At 32.1% G+C, this 19,905-nt stretch overlaps 4 protein-coding genes across 7 annotated transcripts; 2 read left to right on the top strand and 2 right to left on the bottom strand.

Moving 5' to 3' along the window:
• Positions 1-1,072: 1,072 nt before the first annotated feature.
• Positions 1,073-5,584, top strand: LOC120775405 (actin, cytoplasmic A3a). Of its 2 annotated transcripts, none has more exons than XM_040105569.1 (2): positions 1,073-1,190; positions 4,233-5,584. In XM_040105569.1, exon 2 carries the CDS (start codon positions 4,241-4,243, stop codon positions 5,369-5,371), a length of 1,131 nt encoding a protein of 376 aa, XP_039961503.1. In that variant the 5' UTR covers positions 1,073-1,190; positions 4,233-4,240; the 3' UTR covers positions 5,372-5,584. The 2 variants fall into 2 exon arrangements, with proteins under 2 accessions (XP_039961503.1, XP_039961502.1); XM_040105568.1 differs by lacking the exon at positions 1,073-1,190 and adding an exon at positions 3,389-3,553.
• A 755-nt stretch (positions 5,585-6,339) lies between these two features.
• LOC120775404 (putative fatty acyl-CoA reductase CG5065) lies at positions 6,340-9,862 on the bottom strand. The gene is made up of 11 exons (XM_040105567.1): positions 9,749-9,862; positions 8,910-8,971; positions 8,564-8,849; positions 8,011-8,161; positions 7,869-7,954; positions 7,691-7,800; positions 7,435-7,630; positions 7,189-7,366; positions 7,014-7,084; positions 6,823-6,948; positions 6,340-6,750 (listed from the first exon to the last, which is right to left on the bottom strand). The coding sequence occupies exons 2-11, from the start codon at positions 8,962-8,964 to the stop codon at positions 6,513-6,515; spliced, it is 1,497 nt and encodes a 498-aa protein (XP_039961501.1). The 5' UTR covers positions 8,965-8,971; positions 9,749-9,862; the 3' UTR covers positions 6,340-6,512.
• A 559-nt stretch (positions 9,863-10,421) lies between these two features.
• LOC120774801 (broad-complex core protein isoforms 1/2/3/4/5) lies at positions 10,422-15,490 on the top strand. Of its 2 annotated transcripts, none has more exons than XM_040104593.1 (5): positions 10,422-11,007; positions 11,098-11,653; positions 11,732-11,977; positions 12,041-12,166; positions 15,116-15,490. In XM_040104593.1, the coding sequence occupies exons 1-5, from the start codon at positions 10,738-10,740 to the stop codon at positions 15,340-15,342; spliced, it is 1,425 nt and encodes a 474-aa protein (XP_039960527.1). In that variant the 5' UTR covers positions 10,422-10,737; the 3' UTR covers positions 15,343-15,490. The 2 variants fall into 2 exon arrangements, with proteins under 2 accessions (XP_039960527.1, XP_039960528.1); XM_040104594.1 differs by lacking the exon at positions 15,116-15,490 and adding an exon at positions 12,850-13,456 and having other exon boundaries at positions 10,423-11,007.
• A 118-nt stretch (positions 15,491-15,608) lies between these two features.
• On the bottom strand, positions 15,609-19,814 carry LOC120775706 (serine hydroxymethyltransferase). Of its 2 annotated transcripts, none has more exons than XM_040106017.1 (3): positions 19,532-19,814; positions 16,326-17,187; positions 15,609-16,210 (listed from the first exon to the last, which is right to left on the bottom strand). In XM_040106017.1, the coding sequence occupies exons 1-3, from the start codon at positions 19,739-19,741 to the stop codon at positions 15,666-15,668; spliced, it is 1,617 nt and encodes a 538-aa protein (XP_039961951.1). In that variant the 5' UTR covers positions 19,742-19,814; the 3' UTR covers positions 15,609-15,665. The 2 variants fall into 2 exon arrangements, with proteins under 2 accessions (XP_039961951.1, XP_039961952.1); XM_040106018.1 differs by lacking the exon at positions 19,532-19,814 and adding an exon at positions 17,378-17,465.
• Between the last annotated feature and the right edge of the window lie 91 nt (positions 19,815-19,905).

Below are 19,905 nucleotides of genomic sequence, written 5' to 3'. Positions count from 1 at the left end.
CCATTGTAAGCCTTTGAATAAAATAATGTTAAATACCGCATTATTGTATTTTTAACTAAAAATAACATTAATTCAATTATTTTCGTTCTTAACTAGCAGAGTATAATTACAAAACTATTGTCTTCTAGTCAAAACTACATATGAAACGTTAATTTTGTAACCGAAAATCAACTTTAAATCCCAAACAAAATAAACGAAAATTTAAGCCGACATTTCTTATTCACTTTCCGGCTTTCCCCTCTCAAGACGGCCTTTAGCAAGAAAAAATTTTAAACTCTCTCTCGCGTTTAACATTACTTTATTGCCTCCTTTTTTGTCTGTACGGGGAAAAGTTGAGAGCAAAGTAGAGCTTGCAAAATATATTTCAATGTTGCATATTCCAATACTGAAGTGCAAAGGGATAAAATATGATATACGATTTTTCAGTTTTTTAGAATATGTATGTAATGTAGTAATACCAGAAGTTATTATTTTTCAACATTAAAGGAGATATTATAAACTTGTAACATACTATTTTAGATATGTACATTAGTATCAGAGCATATATAAATATATATACATCTACACAATGGGCTATAACAGAATAACGCCGATCATTCTGTTGTTATAATAAGCCAAATTTCCTATTACTTCAGGAAGAAATCACATTTGTGTTGATATCACGAAAATTTGATAAAAAGCAATAAATAAGAAAACATAAAATATATATAAGATATGAATAAAACTACCTACAATTTACCCATAGGCGTTGATAGTCGTATACTATTTGATTATTGAGAGTGCATGGCTCACAGAAACAACACTGATTATTCGTAATTTTCGAGCAAAGAGAGAGTTTGAGTGCGAACAACCATTCGACAAACCATGCAGTGCATCTCTCTCTATACGCTATCGCTATACTGTTTACACTTACACCCTTTTAAGCTGGGTAAAATGGTAAGCGAGAAATTCTCTAGTATCTACGACCGGCGATTCCACATCCATATATGGTAAAAGTTAAAGTCTCTACTGATAAGGAGCCACTGGCGTAGTTGGAGCCTTTATAAGAGCGTGTTAACGTGTTTTGCTATCATTACATTTTGCGTTCTTGTAGTGTGTGCGATACAGAAAGGCACAGCAGCAACTCAACACAAAGTCCAAAAGACTTCAAATAATATTAATTAATTTTAGTAAACTTAAAACTTAAAAAAGTAAGTATTTTAAAAAGTCGAAACGAAACATACATAAATTTGTGAAAAATTCTAAGACTTAATTCAAAGTGCCAATCGAAAAAGTGGGAATGATTTAAAATATACAAATGTATGTATATACATATATCTAAACTAACCGGTGAAATTTGTTAACGATTTTAACAACTGAGGTTTACGAAAACGTTTGGATTAAAAGAAATTTTCAAAAAATTGTATATGAATTTTAAGGAAGTGAATGCTCTGAAACTAAAAAAATTTATTATATAAAGTGAAATTATCAAAGAACTGAAATGATTAAAACTTGCAAAATGTCATGTGCAGAAATCATAAATTTAAGTTATGCCATTAAATTCTGGACCTTGAGCGTAATAAGTGTGAACTTGATAAGATAGTGCTTCACCTTATCACATTTGCAGTTTACCCACCTGTGTGAACACATTTGATTATGTTAGACTGTCTATTGGTACTTAAAAACCTACATCTACTATCAGATGGAATCACATGGCAAAAATTATATTCAACGGGTGTGGCACCTTACCTGCATGTTCGGAAACGGAATATATTTTAGTATCCAATTGTGCGGCACTTCCGATTTATTACATACATATGTACATTGGTACGAATGTGTATACATACATACATATACATAAATACATACATAGATACATTTTGTATGTAGTAGCATGAGTCAGGCTGGAGACACCGTAAAAGTAGTAGACAATGACCTCGCCAACGCCCTTGTCGTCTTTACATTACCAGTAACTCCCACGTTAACTGTTCATTGTTAGCACGCCTGAACATGTTTCACTCGAGGAGTTGTGCCATAAACACGAAAACTCTTGTATGCAGTGTAGTTTTTGAATTAAAAACGATTTCACTTTCATTTTAATACAACTTTTCACTGAAAGTTATTTATAACAATGCAAAATCACACACTTTTTGCAGATTCAATTAGAAAAGAAAGTTGACTGTCGGCGGCCATCACAATTTACAGTTTTAGTAGTTTTTTTTGTATTACACAGCTGTCTCTTTGTGAACGAGAGAAACACATAATGGTGTGAGCCGGCTTCGACATTAATATTTCCCGCATACAGAAATATACAAACACACAGCCATATGAGTGCATTTGCGCAAATGTAAAGATCGAAAATTATTGCACTAAGCGCTTGAATTTTCGAACATACACCAAATAACTAGATACTTCGATTCATAAACTATAAAAGTTTAAAGTAAATAACTCAATGGCTAAATATTAAAACTATTGGTTGTGTAGGTGGGGAACTAGCTTGGTTTCTAAACATGGTTATATTTGCCGCACCCTAAATGACAGTCATAATACATATGTATAAGTATGTATATACATAACCATATGCAATATTGTATATCTACATATACATATATTCAACATACATACATACATAAAGCATATGTATGTATAGAGTGGACAACGCTGCCTACATTTGAACTTGACTCATTTTCTGCTCTTCCGCCCTTGTCCTTTCTGCACTCTTTAATTCAAGAAATCCAAGTTTTTAACCGTTAATTCGTTTCAGTTAGTTGCCTTTACAAAGCAAAAAAAAAGTCAAGCTATGCATAGATGCACACTTATATTTACATACATGCATAAAGAATTGTAGCAAAATGCCGGTTTTGTCGAAGAAGCTCTTTTATGGTATCGGCTGGTAACATCTGTCCCCTCCACTTAATCTTTCTTCCACTACTTGTGCTCCTATAGTAGTCTAACTCACTCACACCAATTAGTTGTTCACGCGCTACAAACATGATAAATAGAAAAATGAAGTTACTTCTTTTTTGCCAGTAGGGGCAATTCGAGAAATCGCTTTACGATTTTTCACTGCAGTACAGCAAACATGACCATATATGGTCACGAAAATGGTATCGCTTATACTAGAGCTCCGAACTGCTAGTGAGATTAGAGAGCGAAAAGTGAGGGTTAATCGAAAACACGATTCAGCGAGGTAGTTTGATATCTTGGGAGTTATTGCGCTCTCAGTCACTCTATTGTACAACGAACTGATGTTCAGCCGGAAAGAAAGAGTCGTGTAGATTTCTGTTTCGCTGACACTCTCCTCGTTTATTTTCGAAAAAGCGGAGAGGTGCACTCGCCACTCGTTTTGTTCACTCGTTGATATCTAGAAATTTTAACTGACATTTTTTACTTAACGGCGTCCCATTCGTTGTTGGACTGTCAAAGTGCTTAGTTGAACTTCTCCAATCAATTTTCAAGCTGAGATTTTCTGGTTTGCCAAGTCAGCATCTTAAAAGAACCGTGAAATTTTAACAACGCTTCTAGTGCGTCGATTTACGAATTTAGATTGTGTTTTAAATTAAACTTCAAAAAGGTGAGATATATTGTGCGAATATATTCATACCGGTTTTGTAATAAGTTTTTTTTTTTCACTTATGTACATACATATAAGTGTACTATGTATGTACATATTGATCCGGCCGGCATTCGGAAACGATTGTGATAGTTATCCGTTTTTTTTTTTTGCTGAATATTTTTTCTATTTCTTTAAGTCGGGCGTTGCCCTTTCAAAATGCTTGCATTGAATTTACCATTTTTGAATGGAAGTTTTAAACATTCGCACAATTAGCGCAGATTTTAAATTATAATAATAAACAATTATATTTGTGTTATCCAAAGTGATTTTGTTTTTTTTTTTTATTAATTTTTAAAATTACTAGATTGCTTCGATTTATATTTCAAAGGTTGTCACATTTATGCTGAAATTGTAGTGAATTTTATTGAAATTTCATGTTTTCCTCTACATTCGCGCGGTTGCTTGAATATCGTTTTGTAAATAAATTCGCTTTTTCCAAATTATATATTGTACCAAAAAGACTTTTCGTTAAAATTGGCAATAAAAAGTCTAAACTTAGTTGTGACTTTTATAAGGGAAAGGAGTCTAAAAAGCGGCACTTTAAATTAAAAAGTCAATCAATATATAGCAAATTGGATTTTGTAAACTTATGCGTGTATTTCAGTACTAATAAAATATTTCTTGTTTTTGTTTTCAGAAAACAAAATGTGTGACGAAGAAGTTGCTGCCTTGGTTGTTGACAATGGTTCCGGTATGTGCAAAGCCGGTTTCGCTGGTGATGATGCACCCCGCGCTGTTTTCCCTTCAATTGTGGGTCGCCCACGTCATCAAGGTGTGATGGTTGGTATGGGACAAAAGGACTCATATGTCGGTGATGAAGCACAGAGCAAACGTGGTATCTTAACCCTGAAATACCCCATTGAACACGGTATTGTAACCAACTGGGATGATATGGAAAAAATCTGGCATCACACCTTCTACAATGAACTGCGTGTCGCTCCCGAGGAACACCCAGTCCTGTTGACTGAAGCTCCATTGAATCCAAAGGCTAACCGTGAGAAGATGACACAAATCATGTTCGAAACCTTCAACACACCCGCCATGTATGTGGCCATTCAGGCCGTACTTTCCCTGTATGCTTCTGGTCGTACCACTGGTATTGTGCTGGATTCTGGTGATGGTGTCTCCCACACTGTTCCCATCTATGAAGGTTATGCCCTGCCACATGCTATCCTTCGTTTGGATTTGGCTGGTCGCGATTTAACCGACTACCTAATGAAGATCTTGACTGAACGTGGTTACTCATTCACAACCACTGCCGAACGCGAAATTGTTCGTGATATTAAGGAAAAATTGTGCTATGTCGCACTCGACTTCGAACAAGAAATGGCCACCGCTGCATCCAGCTCGTCATTGGAGAAATCATATGAATTGCCCGATGGTCAAGTGATCACCATTGGCAATGAACGTTTCCGCTGCCCAGAAGCTCTCTTCCAACCATCATTCTTGGGTATGGAAGCCTCCGGTATCCACGAAACCACATACAACTCCATCATGAAGTGTGATGTTGACATCCGTAAGGATCTGTATGCCAACACTGTGCTTTCTGGTGGTACCACCATGTACCCAGGTATTGCTGACCGTATGCAAAAGGAAATCACCGCTTTGGCTCCATCAACAATGAAGATCAAGATCATTGCACCACCAGAACGCAAATACTCCGTATGGATCGGTGGTTCTATCCTTGCTTCTTTGTCTACCTTCCAACAGATGTGGATCTCGAAACAAGAATACGACGAATCCGGCCCATCAATTGTGCACAGGAAATGCTTCTAAATTGGTTAATGGTATTTTACATAACATAACCAAACAAAATTCTAGAATTTTAAAGCATTTTTTTAAGTTTTCATTCAAATGTATTATTTTCTAATTATTTAAAATGTTACAAAAACTTGAGAGGAAAGAATAAGATTGGCAAACTCTTCTTGTCATCCATTCGTCTACGTACGAGTGAGACATGAGGGGGACATTATAACCAAAAATCTAAAATGTCGATTTTTTTCTTTATTTGGAAGTTTTCTAAATTCAAGCGTACACAAATTAATAAGTTCCATATGAAGTTAGATACATCTTCATTAATGCATAAACACACATTTCACAAAATGTTTTCATTAAATTTGCATACATACATATGTATTCATGTGCACCATAAGCATAAAAAGACGTTTTGTGTTCTAATTCATAAACACCAAGTTAGTGCTCAAATAGAAGCTTACGCATGCGTACAAAAATTCGTAGCTTCAAAATGACGCAACTTTCCATTTTTATACTTGCAAACAATGTAATGAATATTTTTAATTTCATTTTGATTTTAATTACATGCGTATTGATTTTCTTACGCTAAAATGTTAATTAAACAAAAAATTACTAAAGACTTGAACAACAAAAATATTAATAAAAAAGAAATATTTTCTTAAACAAGAAAGACTTTGCCATCTGGCCCAATTTTTCATTATTAAGATGGTAAGGTGCAGTCTGAGAAACATGTACCATATGCATAACTTGTGACCATGTACCATCTCGTGGAAATTAAGAATTTTGGTTTTTGTTTCCACAACTTTGCATATGTGTATATTTTTCCAACCTATATGGTTGAGATTTGATGTAAAGAAGATTAGTTTGCGAAGGATGGATAAAACGCATTAAATTGCCACTACAAGTATAGGACAACAAAGAGCAAGAGAATAATTGTAATAAATTTGTCAACAAAAATAAACCAAGATATATAAAAATAAAGTATGTATCTTTTTATTACTGTAAAATAGAATTTTCATAGGAAATCGCTAAACAATCCATTTGGACTAATTCAAAAAAGGTTAGATTTTTTTGATAGACGATGGTGCATTAAATACATGATATGATGTGTTAATGTTTTATTCCAAATGAATTATATAGACGAAAGTGTAAGATATTTGAATTATATGAAAGTAGCATAAAATTTATCATAAATAAAGTATGCTACGAAGCGTAAAATCAGCACACTTCCGATTAACTTGATGAGAAAATGCAATACTTTGTAGATTTTCATGCGTGTTAATGCACCTTGAGAACATGTTGCCGGTTCTTTCAACAAAAATACCCTTGCGCCACGTATACCCGTGCGGAAAAATTGTTCGTAATCCAGATCTTTGTATTGTAAGAATCCAAATTTGTCGCTTCAGTATTAGAAAGAAATTTTGTAGTTATTAGTAAGTTCACAGAAAGTTATATAAACAACAAATACTTACACTTCGGACTCTGGTACAAAAGAATTCAATTCATAGAAATTGTCGTTCTTGAAGTCCCACTGAGTGGTTACGAAGTAATGCAAGGCTAATGTGGCAGCATAAATACGTCGTTGCAATTTTAAAAGGCTGTAAAATGGGGTAGGTACGAAATACAGTTTTTTATAAATAATTTAACATTACTACTGACTTACAATGGTTTTGTATTAGTAAACCGCAAGGCAAAATCTGCAAATATTGCCACCAAAATATGTAGAGTAAAGAACTGAAATCAATTTAAATACATCATTTTTCAATTAAAAGACATAATTATCCTTTCTACAAACAACAATCCATATATATTGTAGAGAAATATTTTTTACTACATACCCGTATCATATTCCACACCGGGCACCGCGTTATGCTTCCATCTGGTACCCACAATGTCTTTTCAAAAGGAGTTTCTTTTATAACTTTTTTGCCGATTTCGATGACTTCGCCAGTTGTTATGGGGCAAATTTTTGAAGCAGCACCATTAACTACTTCCAGCTTCGGTTCATCATTATCTCTAATATTATCGAATACAAGTAGAGAATATCTTTTATACCCTGAAATACAATATTATACTTGACTAACCTATCCTCAGTACCCTTACGATACGTAGCAATTAGCATGGCACGCACAACTACATCAACTGGTACAAAGTCGGAAATAATGTTTGGTTCACCATAGCTAGTACGGAATATACCAATGCCACAAGCAACTAGCATTCCAATGGGGCCGTTAAAGTTATCCACCCACCCAGGAACAGGTTCTTCAATCGATGAAATAACTGCGAAAAATTTAAGATGTAGCCAATATGTAATCAATGTAATTAATATTATTATTATACCTATTGAAGGTCGAAATATCATTAAAGGCAGTTTGTCTTTATACTCCTTGATAATTTGTTCGGCTAAACTTTTCGTAAATGTGTATGTGTTTGGCTGGAAGTCGCCGTATCTGGATATTGTGCGAAAACAACAAAACTATTCATTATTCGAATAATAAAACAGCTTAGAATCACTTACTTTAGATTGAAAACGTTCAACAATTCAGTATCATAAGTTTCGGCCAGTTTAATAGTTGTGCGCCAATCTGCATAAGGTGGGTAAAACTAGAAACACATCGGATTTTTCTTTTATGCTCCTATTAATAATAGACAAGCCATACCTGTTCCTCAATAACTCGTCGATTTGGATAACAGTAAGTGGTGGAAACGTGCATAAAGACCTTCAGATGCTTAAGAGTTTCTGCGATTTTGATCAACTCATAAGTGCCGCGTGTATTCATGAGAATAGCATCGCGCAATGGATCATCGAATCTGAAAATGTGTTCAAACGAAATTACTATTTGTTAAGTATTAATTTATTTATTTAAATATATTTTGGAAAATGTAAATGTATTATTTCAAGACGCAAAGTTGAAAAGAATTTTCTCAATATTAACCACATTACAACAAGAATTTGTATTATAAATAATTTTTTTATTTGTATATGTGAAGTATAAATAGTAAGTAATTCGAGTTTCCGCTACTGGCGGAATGGAAGAAATAACGCGACAAGTATATAAAATGTTTTTAAAATTATATTTATGTATTGTAAATAAGGCAAAAAACATTGTTCTTCGCAATATGTCAATTAAAAGATACATTTTGAAATAAACAAAATGTATACATACATATATAGTATGTACATATGTATATGAATTCATGTGTTAACATTACCTTACACTAGCAGCTGAATGGTAAATAATGTTCACATTTTCTAATCGTCTCAAATCAGATGCACAAATGCCCAAACCTAATTCACTACAATCACCTGCAATAGCATGTACTTTCTTTAAGTTTTGAGGTTGTTCTCGTCTAAGACGGGCAAATAGTTCAGAATCTAATATATTATTTAAACGCTCTTCAATAGTTTTTCCTTTTTTCGGTCGTAGCAGGACGTAGACGGCACCTACATTTGTGCAAGAGCGCAAAATTTTTTCAATGAGGCCCTTTCCTATAAAACCTGAAAGTTTTTTTAAGACGTCACAACTTTATGTGGATTATATATGCTTTTCAAACTTACCTGAGCCCCCGGTAATAAAAATCTCCTGGTTTTCAAAAAATTGTGATATAAGCATTTTATACCTAAAAGTATTAAATATTACAGTTGAATAAGTATCTAAGAATTGTTGAAAGTTTATATATAATAATACATATAATTTTAAGCACAGCGAGCTGTCTATGAAAAGCGCTTTTGTAAGCAGGGTTCATTTTAATTGAACTCGATGATACGATTCGTATTTAAAATTATATGCATATTAAGATTTTCAATACGAAAACGTTTACATTGTACTTGGGTGCGTGATAAGAGCCGTTGACGCAACAATCCAATTTCAATTAGCATATTTTTGTCGTCAAAAACTTATTATAAATGCAAATTTGGAATTAACGATACGTTAACCTAATCTTCTTCAGATATGAATAGTAAAAACACATATTTAAATAATTAAATTTTATCTAAAAAAAATACCATTAGCCATATATGTACATATGTAAGCAGGAGCTATTTTGGCAAATATGGAACTTCCACTCAACACAACTGCATAAATTTCATTATTAAATAGTTGAGGATGAAATAAATCAAAATTCAAATATACCTATATAAATCAATTATAACTTCGTTTCAAAACTACATACCGGGATTTTAAAATTTTTAACAACTGCAATTTTTTGCACACATGATTTTTAATTCGTTATCCGAAAAAAGTTAAAAACAGTTGAACAAATTTTGACAGATTTTGTATTATAGTCACAATTTATGCACACTTTGCTTAAAAGGGGATAATATGTTTTTTGATTAAAATATATGTAATAATTTTTCATTTTGTATTAAAAACCACACTTTCAATTATGAATACATACTGTTAACTATGTATATCCTGTTGTGGCTGTATCCCTGTTCAGTAAAATTGAGCGGAAATAGCTTCACACTTTGTCACCTGTGTACTTCGGAATCGTCCAACACTAACTGATTATAATTCTAGCCCTGGCGACTTTATTTCTGAAATCCATTTCGTTTAATTCCATTTTTACTAGTTCATGAATAAGTTTAAATTGGATTTTGCTGGAAAGCAATAAACGCAAATTACATTTAAACATACATGTTTTAATTTTTGGTTTTCGGTACATTTGTACATAATATGCAATAGTGCGTATGTGCAAATGAATTTCGATTCATTCAATTAAAAATAATTACTTTTTAATGTATATAAGCTAAATAATAATACAATATTATTTTAAATCACAGGCATAGAAGATTAAATCGATAATTTTGAACAAAATTAATCGATATACAACTTATTTCATTAATGACTAATTATAGTTAAATATAGTTTTATAATATTTTGTATGTTTATTAAGTATTATATTTATTTAAAATTTAAATAAAAACAACTTATTTATTTACTGGTGAATATAAAAGTTTATTCATATTCATATAAGAATTAAATCCTAAGAGACGATTCGCAAACTACCCGGTACATTTCATTTCGTCCAACACTAATGTCAACCAAGCGTAGATAAAAAAATTTTCCTAATAGTTGGTCGACTGTCAAACCAGCAAAGTAAGAAAAATTACAATTTTTGGCATCAATTTTAAAGAAAACAAATTAATTAAGTTACACTCTATTATTAAAAGTTTATTAGATAGAAAGTTCGCAGTGTATGATATAAAAGTGAACCACATATAAATTAATCTGCTGACTATATATTTATGGTTTTGTACTAGCGTCAGGAGAGAGGGGTGTAAAAGCGCCAGCGCTAAACCCGCATTCAGTATAATACTAAAAAAAATATTCAGTAGAAAATAACAATATTTTTGTTTTGTTATAAAATCGGCAATTAAATGAAGAATGGCTACTACACAGCAGTACTCGCTACGTTGGAACAATTATTTTCGACATTTGACATATGCTTTGGACAATCACCGAAACAACGATGATTTTGTTGACGTGAGTTTATGCTGTGATGGACGTAAAATCAAGGCACATAAAGTGGTGCTATCCTCCTGTAGCTCTTATTTCAAAGAAATATTCAGGGACAACCCGCATCCGCATCCAGTAATAATATTTAAATTTATTAAATTCGAAGATCTCACCTCAATAATTGAGTTTATGTATCAGGTATGCACAACAATATCCTAATTTCAATTAATAAAATGTACGTGTTCGGACAACGTAAATTTGTAATAAAACATTTTTGGATTTGATTAGGGGGAAGTGAATGTACAGCAGGAAGCATTGCAATCATTTCTTCAAACCGCCGAATTACTTGCCGTGCAAGGTCTTACCGCAGAGGAGAAGGAAAAACCAAAATTGCCTCCGACACCGATTATTGATGAACAAAAACTTATTAAAACCATCCCCAGTACTATTAGAGCTGTGAATGACGTAACGACTGCAACACAGACCACACCGCAAACAATCGAAATACCAACGGCAACTATTTTGCAGCAAACGCAGCCACAGCAACAGCATCATACCGCTACACAGCATCATCATGTACAAACACAAATCCAGCATATTCAAGTGCAACATCAACCGCAACCCCATGTGCAAACCGTGCAAACTCAGGTGCAGCAACAGCAAACAACAACACATCAGCTGCAGCATCATCAGCAGCAACAATTGCAACAAACTCATTTAGGTGCGCTGCCTTCAACGAATACGATAAAAAAACGTAAAATGACTTTCTCAGATGATGATGATAACATATACACCACAGAAGGCGTTGATTACGGTGTCAAGGATGATTCTTCGATAGTCAAAAGTAAAAAGAAGAAATTTAATTATGTTTTAAACATCTAAATCTTTAAATGCATATATTTATTAACAAATGAATTTCAAGCTGCGGAAATGACATTCCTACGAGGTACTGTAAAAATGGATATACCCGAATACATAGTTGGTGAAGTTGATGATAGTGAACAGTTGACTGACGGAAGTGCGCAGCATACATCACAAGACGGTGGCACGACGGGCACCCAAAATGTCACACAGTACACATCTGAATATGAAATTCTGACAGAATCAGAAATTGAGGAAAAGTTTCATCAAGCTGATGCAGAAAACGCAGAAATAACAATCGAAATGGGTATTTAAGGTTAAAATATTCATGTAAATATTACTTTTTAAATCGGTTGTAATTTGTATATAGGGCGTCTTTTAAATCCAACAACGAGTACACCATCAACAACAACACCTCATACAACGTTAGATGAATCAGGTGGCAGTGTCACTAATGCTGTAGTAAAAATTGATAATAAAGGTGGCGCATCAGCAGGTATGTTAGAAAGTGATTTGATACTAAAAGTCCATTTTTTTTACACTTGCTATGTTATATTCTTGTTTATCGAGTGATATATATACATATGTGAAACTCATTCTGTTTAGGAACCGCTAAAGCTGCATTTATAGATAGATTATTGTGTTATTGTGGTAATTTTAAATGGAAAAAACCGGTATGTCGATTTACAAAACCATAATGGATCAGAAATTATATATAGCCAAGAGAAGCTATAGCAGCATATCTCCATCCCATACCGTTCGTTATGTATATTACATGTATATTTTTGTAATGAATGTTGATTTATATTAAGTTCATATAGTGCCTCTTAGCTATTATTTAGATATATGTATTTAGAAATATTTTTTTTAATTATATACTTAAAAAATTAAGCTCAGATTATTAGTTATAAAAACTACATACATAATATTTTTGCAGTAAATTCGTGATCTAAATTTGTGTCTACTACGATGAATATGTCTCCAAATGTTACCATTTTCTTTTCATTCGTTTTTTTTCTGACTAAATATTTATACTTCATCGCAATTATATAAACTATTGGCGATTTACAATGCTAGATCACTAGCTTAAAATTATTCTAAATTATAAGACGTATGTAAAAAAAAAACAAGTTTAGTTACTGTCAACATAATTTTTGTGCTATTTTTATGTATTTTTAGATTTGCCAAATAATAAGTGGACAGAATGTCAATTTTGCAAAATGGTCATAACCACGGTTAATCTTTGGAGACATATTCGTACGCAACATACGCCTCAACCGCCCCGTAAATGCGAGCTATGCAACAAAAATTTCAAAAACAAATACAGTCTTCGCGAGCACATACGAATTTCGCACGAACAAAAAATCACAGTGAAGTCAGAAAATTGATTGACAATATTTCATTTGCGTCGTTAAATTGACCACACATGTTATTTAATAAATGAGTAACATAGAAAATAACGTGAATAAAGATAGAGCTCAGCAGCAAATTCCAAGCTCATTATGAAAATCGTTATTAACTGCAATCAAGAAAGGCAACTATAAACTACGATGTTAATTTAATACCAGTGAGCAAAGCACATAAATACGTCCAAAAATATGAATAAAGTAATGGAACTACCAAAATGAAATTTAAATTAAAAATGCTAGAGATTTAACCTAACAAGTGCAAAGTAGATTTATTTTAATTAAGCCAGTGTATTCCAAGCTTCAATTATTAGATGAAATCGCGTTTAATTTAATAAACAATGGTCGATTGATTTCGTTAATGATTTTCTTATTTTTTTTTTATATAATACATTAACGAACGGTGCGCTGCGCTAACCCTAATTATTATTAAACACAATCAATTGTAAATTTTTTTAAAATAGATATAAGCAAATACATTTGCAATCGTTCCCCCTTCTGTTTCATTTTAAACAAAGAACTCTTTGAAACAAATATTAATATATTATAATTTGAAATATCTAAAGGCACACTTATTCATCATGCAAACTCAAAGGAGGTAATAACGGTTCATTTTAAATGTTAGGGCTTGGTTATTGTCTACTGTCAGGCACAAATCTCTCTATTCATAATATTTGCTTACTTTCTAATTCATTCACAAAATCCTAGCAAATACATATTTCGGCGTAAACTGATAACAATAAAGACAAAACAAAATTCAAGTGAGGTAGATTTGTATATCGATGTATAAATTTAATAAATATCTATCATGTTTCAGTAATTGAATACAGATGTATGTATAAAGGATATGTATTACAACTTTTATAGGATATTTAGCGTAAATTAGAACTAAATCAAATTGATATACAAACATAATTCTATAATGTAGATCTAGACTTAATTACAACTTAAAAGTGTGAGCAGGACGAGAAGAATTAATTAATTATGAAATATTTGCAGAAATTAATATTTTTTTGCCGATAAACTATATATATTAGGGTAATATATGTATAACAAAACAAATCCAAAATTGAAATTTTAAAAACTGTACAAAATAATACCTGTATTAAAATTTGAAGAAATTACGAAGTGAGAAAATTAAAAATAGCGTAGATTATTTAAATACAGTTTTGGCTACCGGAAAATTTAGCTATAAGAAAGTAAGATATTAGAAAATTTCCATATCTCGAGTCGATAAGTAACACTTATCATATAGTACAATTTGCGGACAAAAAAAATAAGTATTTTGTATAAAATAACATGAATCCATAATTCACATTTAAATCTTTTATATTTTGCGTTTTCTTGACAGCCCACCCTAGTTTTATCAAACACATAATTTTCTTTAAAAATGGTTGCAATTTCTGGGATTTATGATATTATCATGGAATTTTTCTTGAGAACATTTTTATAACACATCTCGATTATTAAGTCACATTTAAATCATGAGGAAATTATTAAAACCTATAAAATTTATAAAAATATTTAATGAAATGAAATTCAAGCAAACACTTAAAACACATATATAAATAAAAGTAATTGTAATATACTATATACTGAATATATTATATGTATGTAATATTTATAAGCAGGATAGACTTTTATTATAATTTTCAAAAATATAAATGAATGTCGAAAAAATACTTAAGTATCTTTTTTTATTACATGTGGGAGTGTGCAACGATCAGCTCAATCAGATCAGCACGATGCACAATTCTGATTGAATCAAATATTTATACCTGATTTGAAACGCTTTCTTTTGTAGATCTGCCGTCGATGACAATACTTAACATATTTTATTAAACTTGGTTAGTGCTAACAAAATAATGTGAAGTCTTCATTACAAAACATAAATGTTGTGTACATATAGAAATTTATATATTTATATAGTCTCTAAGACCATCGACGAATAATAGACACTAGATATTTAGATGCACAAGTTAACAAATTCTTTCTAAATATTTAAAGATTAATGCTTCTTTTATATTTTCACATTTCAGTGGAAGAGCAAAATTTGACATGTAAATTTTGTAAACGAAAATTGCAATCGATGAATGCATTACGACGACATATAACTTCACGCCACTCGGAAATTTCTGGAAAGGAACACGAGTGTACCATCTGTAGCAAGAGTTTCAAGACGAAATGGTCACTATCAACGCACAATTCACGCTTTCACAGAGATATGCGTGTAACAAAAGAATGCATTAAAATGGAATTCACTTAAGGCACATAACAGCACAACAGCTGATGCAAAGATAATGAATTCCAACATTAGGTTTTATTGTTGTGAATGTTTGTAAATCCCTTAATTTTAATTCTAGCATAAAACACATATATGCATACATACATATACATATGTAAATTAAATTCATTACGATATTCATATGTAATTATTAACTTTATAATACATATATTGCTATTTCGAAATAAATAATATTTGACTTTATTAAAAATGTATGTATGTAAATCGAAAATAGAGAAATAAACAAATAAGTATAAAAATAAAATTTTTATTTCATAAATTTAATTATACATGTGAAATATTATTTAATAAGCTGTAAGTCCTGGTAGTGGAAATTTTGCACTGAACTCTTCAACACCGCTACGCAGTTTACTCAGTTTTTCTGCAATCTCTTTATTTGATTTCAAGGTTTGCTTGAAATCCACCAATTTGGGGCCAGAAATTTTAGTTGTTTCAACACACAGTTTTAATGCGAGATCTATGTAATCCACAACGACATCGATATCAGTCTCCACCAAGCCACGTGTAGTTAAAGCTGGTGTGCCAAGACGTATGCCAGATGGATTCAGTGCTGATTTATCACCGGGTACAGTGTTTTTGTTACATGCAATATTTACTTCTTCCAAAATATATTCGGCTTTGGCTCCAGTCAAACCAACATTACGCAAGTCGAGTAGTACTAAATGAACATCAGTGCCACCTGTAGCAATATTGTAGCCTCGCTGTATCAAACCATCACAAAGACGACGAGCATTGATAATCACTTGTCGCTGGTAGTCAGCAAACTCTTTAGTCTGCGCCTGTTTAAAAGCGGTGGCTATTCCAGCAATTGTGTTGTTGTGTGGTCCACCTATATAAGTATTTTGAGTGATTATTTAATAAGTACATTAATATATTTTAAAATTTATAATATAATGCTTACGTACTTCACATACATATCCACCGGAAATGATCAAGCTACCTACCTTGTAGACCTGGGAACACTGCTCCATTGATGCGATCCTCTAAATCGTATGTCACTTTATCTCCATTGGCCAGAACTTTGCGTACACCCTTGCGATAGAAAATCACACCAGCACGTGGTCCACGCAATGTTTTGTGTGTTGTAGTGCTCACCACATCAGCATACTCAAATGGTGAGGGTATTAAACCCGCTGCCACTAAACCGGCAATATGCGCCATATCGGCAAAAAGATATGTATCATTTTGGTCACAGATTTTACGGAAGCGGGCATAGTCAAGGCAACGTGAGTAACAAGAAACACCGGCTATAATAACGCGAGGTCTGAAGAGTTTAGCATTCGCTTCCAATTGATCGTAATCGATAAGACCCGTACTTGCGTCCACTTTATATGGCATACTCTCGAAATATATCGACGTTGCTGAAATACGTTTATTAGCAGTCATGAAACCGTGTGTTAGATGACCGCCATCCGGTAAATCAAGACCCATTATACGATCGTGGGGTTGACAGAGCGCAGTGTACACGGCAAAGTTAGCTGGCGAACCCGAATAAGGCTGTACATTCACGCCCCATTCCTCTGGATTGAGACGGAATGCCTCGAGTGCACGTTTTTGTGCAAGTCGTTCTATTTCATCAATAAATTCATTTCCACCATAGTACCGCTTTCCAGGCATGCCTTCGGAGTACTTATTGTGCAAGCAAGAACTTAAGCATTCCAAAACAGATACGGATGTAAAATTCTCACTGGCAATCATTTCTAAGCCAACTGTTTGGCGTTTCTTTTCTGCCTTTATAATGGCGTACAGCTCAGGGTCACTCTCGCCCACGCCTTCATTCAATAATTTAAGATTTCCAGACATTTTCTAAAAAATAAATATTTTTGTCAGTATTTGGATAAAAAAAAAAAGTATTAATATAGAGATCAAATGCATTTTTAAGTAAGCATGTATGTATGTATGTATGTATATATGTTCGTAAAAATAAAGCAAAATTAAAGCATTTTTTAGAGTATTAAAAAAAACTAAATTATTGCATTTTTATATACTTTTTTACCTTTAAAAAATAAAAACAAATTTTGTAATGTTCCCGAGCTAAGACTCAAAATGTGTCGCTTGTTGTCGGCGATCGAACACTTAATAATTGGCAAAGTCTATGAAGTGTAATCGCATTACTTATTTCTCCTTTTAAGCTGATAATAAACTCGTAGGAAAAATAACAAAGTAATATGTATTCGGGTCACAGGTTACAGATTTTTGATGTACATACTACATATAATGATAAAGTAACGATTGTGCTGATATGAATTATCTATATGCTTGTATCTGGGTTCAAATGAGAATCCTATTTTTTAAAATATGGTCGCGTGGTAATAACAAGCCTTTCCATAAACATGTTTTTGTTTCTAAATGGCTCAATACTAATATATATATATACATATTTATATACATACATACGACACATCACATAATTACATATTATGTTAGAGATCACTGATAATGCAAGTATCATTCAATATAAAATTAAATTGCACAAAACAGGACTTACTCGCAAAAAATTAGCAGCTTGTCAACAGCTTGGAATATTGAATATTACTGACATAAAAATTTAGTTTGCGGTAAAAGTTGAATCGTTGCTTAATAATTTGCCCATCATAATATATAAGTGAGTAAATGCACATGTAAGTGTTTGTATGTAAAATACTTTTAAATTCGATTAGATAAAACATATAGTATTGAATACATTTAAATAGTACACTATGCAAATATCAAGTGTAAAAGGGTAAGTGTTTACTAAGTACACTCAATATTTAAATCTTCGCTTATTTAAAATTTAAGAAATAATTCTAATAAAGATAAAGGTATTGTTATGAAAGTAGATGCATTTTAATTATTTTTGGAGTACTGGTAGGGATATTCTTAAGTTACTTAGTAAATAAATACTTAGAGATATCTACACATAACAATTTTATTAAAAAAAAGCTATAATACCTTTCACGGGTTTAAGTTTTCTTACAAGAATTTGATTTTGATCGGCCATCGGCGATTGTAGCGATGCCTTGGATACTAAGCTATGTCGAATTTCGTATAAATACATATATCGACAAATAAACATGAACTTAATTTTGATCGTTTATATACTATAGTGGTCCGATATACTATAGTGGTCGAATATTGGCGATTTTCCGATAAATAAGCAGCTTTTTGTGGAGAAAAGGACGCGTGTAAAACTTCAGAACGATATCTAAAAAACGTTATCCTATTTAATAGGCATTCGGCGTTTCGTTCTGGGTGTTAAAAACTTAATGGCAAACTAAATATGTTCCGTTTCGGGTATAAAAAGCACTTTCATAATTACTAATATATGAAAGTACCAAATACGACAATTGCTGTTGTCGGCAAATTACATTTAGTTGATAGACATACATATACATATATGTACATATGTACATAAAGAAATTTAAATTTTTAGCATTGACAATACAACCAAATACACACGAACGCCTTAGCTGCATGTGTTAAACAAATGTATATATATACATATGTATACATATGTACATATATACATACATATATACATATATTTTATAGCTTACAATATTTATACATACATATATATATTAAACACATTACAATTTGAAGGCAAGTTCAAAATTTGATATGAGGGTAATGTTCGTTAATTTCTGATTTTATTAACTAATACTCTCCATAATAGATCAGAAACCCAAGAGTGATGGACTCCACATTCAATAAGTTTATATTACCAATCAATAAATCATTGAATGAATCTATAATTTATACATTATGTGACAGACGTAGAAACTTTAATACGTATAAGGGTTTTTTTGTCTGCGGAAGCACTCAATTTTATTAAGAGTACATCCAATCAATGTTAGGATCTATATATGTACATAGTACATATGATGTATCCATATAATTTGCTTATGCACATATGTACATAAATTATCAAATTATTTACTTAATTTTCTCAAAATTGTTTATCACATTAAAAAAGTTTACAGTTTATAGGTGTGTGCACCTCCTACATGTGCCTTCTGATAAAATAAATATAAAAAAAAACACAAGAAAAGAAATCCCGCATGCGTTGTCGAATTGAAAAGGTGCCGGTATAACAAACTATTTAGTATACTTTTGATGTATTTGCTGTACAGTGTTTGGAAATTTAGTTTATATTAATATTAATACTTACAGTAGAATAATTTGCCGCAAAAACGCCAAATCTTGACCTTTCTTTTTCCAATTGTTTATTATATGAAAAATGTGATCTTGTTGGAGCCCTATTAGCAATTGAAGCTTGAGGAATAAAACGCTGATAAATCGCTTTACTGCCGGCGTTAGATAATTGAGTTCGCTTGCTCAGCGTGTAGATGGCACGAGGTGTAATATTTTGTACTTGCATTTTCGCCTAAAACTTGACTCTAAATTTCCCACACATTCAAAGATGTATGTCTTTAAACGACCGTCGATTTCCAAATACTGAAAAAATAAAAATTTCGAAAGATCCATTGATAGTAAATGCTAGTCTAATAACAGGGGGTCATTGATAACCTCTGACATAAAGAG

Source organism: Bactrocera tryoni, chromosome 4 (genome assembly GCF_016617805.1).
Source record: "Bactrocera tryoni isolate S06 chromosome 4, CSIRO_BtryS06_freeze2, whole genome shotgun sequence".
NCBI classification, from domain to species: domain Eukaryota; kingdom Metazoa; phylum Arthropoda; class Insecta; order Diptera; family Tephritidae; genus Bactrocera; species Bactrocera tryoni.
Note: the sequence above shows the minus strand (reverse complement) of the source record. Positions and strands in the feature narration are given on the sequence as shown.

What these genes read in the sequence shown, in the direction of transcription:
- LOC120775405 (XM_040105569.1), top strand. Translation starts at nt 4,241, where the DNA reads ATGTGTGACGAAGAAGTTGCTGCCTTGGTTGTTGACAATGGTTCCGGT.
- LOC120774801 (XM_040104593.1), top strand. Translation starts at nt 10,738, where the DNA reads ATGGCTACTACACAGCAGTACTCGCTACGTTGGAACAATTATTTTCGA. An exon ending in TGATTCTTCGATAGTCAAAA is followed by an intron (nt 11,654 to 11,731) that starts GTAAAAAGAAGA and finishes ATGAATTTCAAG; the next exon opens with CTGCGGAAATGACATTCCTA. An exon ending in AGAAATAACAATCGAAATGG is followed by an intron (nt 11,978 to 12,040) that starts GTATTTAAGGTT and finishes ATTTGTATATAG; the next exon opens with GGCGTCTTTTAAATCCAACA.
- LOC120775404 (XM_040105567.1), bottom strand. Translation starts at nt 8,964, where the DNA reads ATGCTTATATCACAATTTTTTGAAAACCAGGAGATTTTTATTACCGGG. An exon ending in TTTTATTACCGGGGGCTCAG is followed by an intron (nt 8,850 to 8,909) that starts GTAAGTTTGAAA and finishes AAAAACTTTCAG; the next exon opens with GTTTTATAGGAAAGGGCCTC. An exon ending in CATTCAGCTGCTAGTGTAAG is followed by an intron (nt 8,162 to 8,563) that starts GTAATGTTAACA and finishes ACACATTTTCAG; the next exon opens with ATTCGATGATCCATTGCGCG.
- LOC120775706 (XM_040106017.1), bottom strand. Translation starts at nt 19,741, where the DNA reads ATGCAAGTACAAAATATTACACCTCGTGCCATCTACACGCTGAGCAAG. An exon ending in TTGCGGCAAATTATTCTACT is followed by an intron (nt 17,188 to 19,531) that starts GTAAGTATTAAT and finishes TTTATTTTTTAG; the next exon opens with AAAATGTCTGGAAATCTTAA. An exon ending in AGTGTTCCCAGGTCTACAAG is followed by an intron (nt 16,211 to 16,325) that starts GTAGGTAGCTTG and finishes ATACTTATATAG; the next exon opens with GTGGACCACACAACAACACA.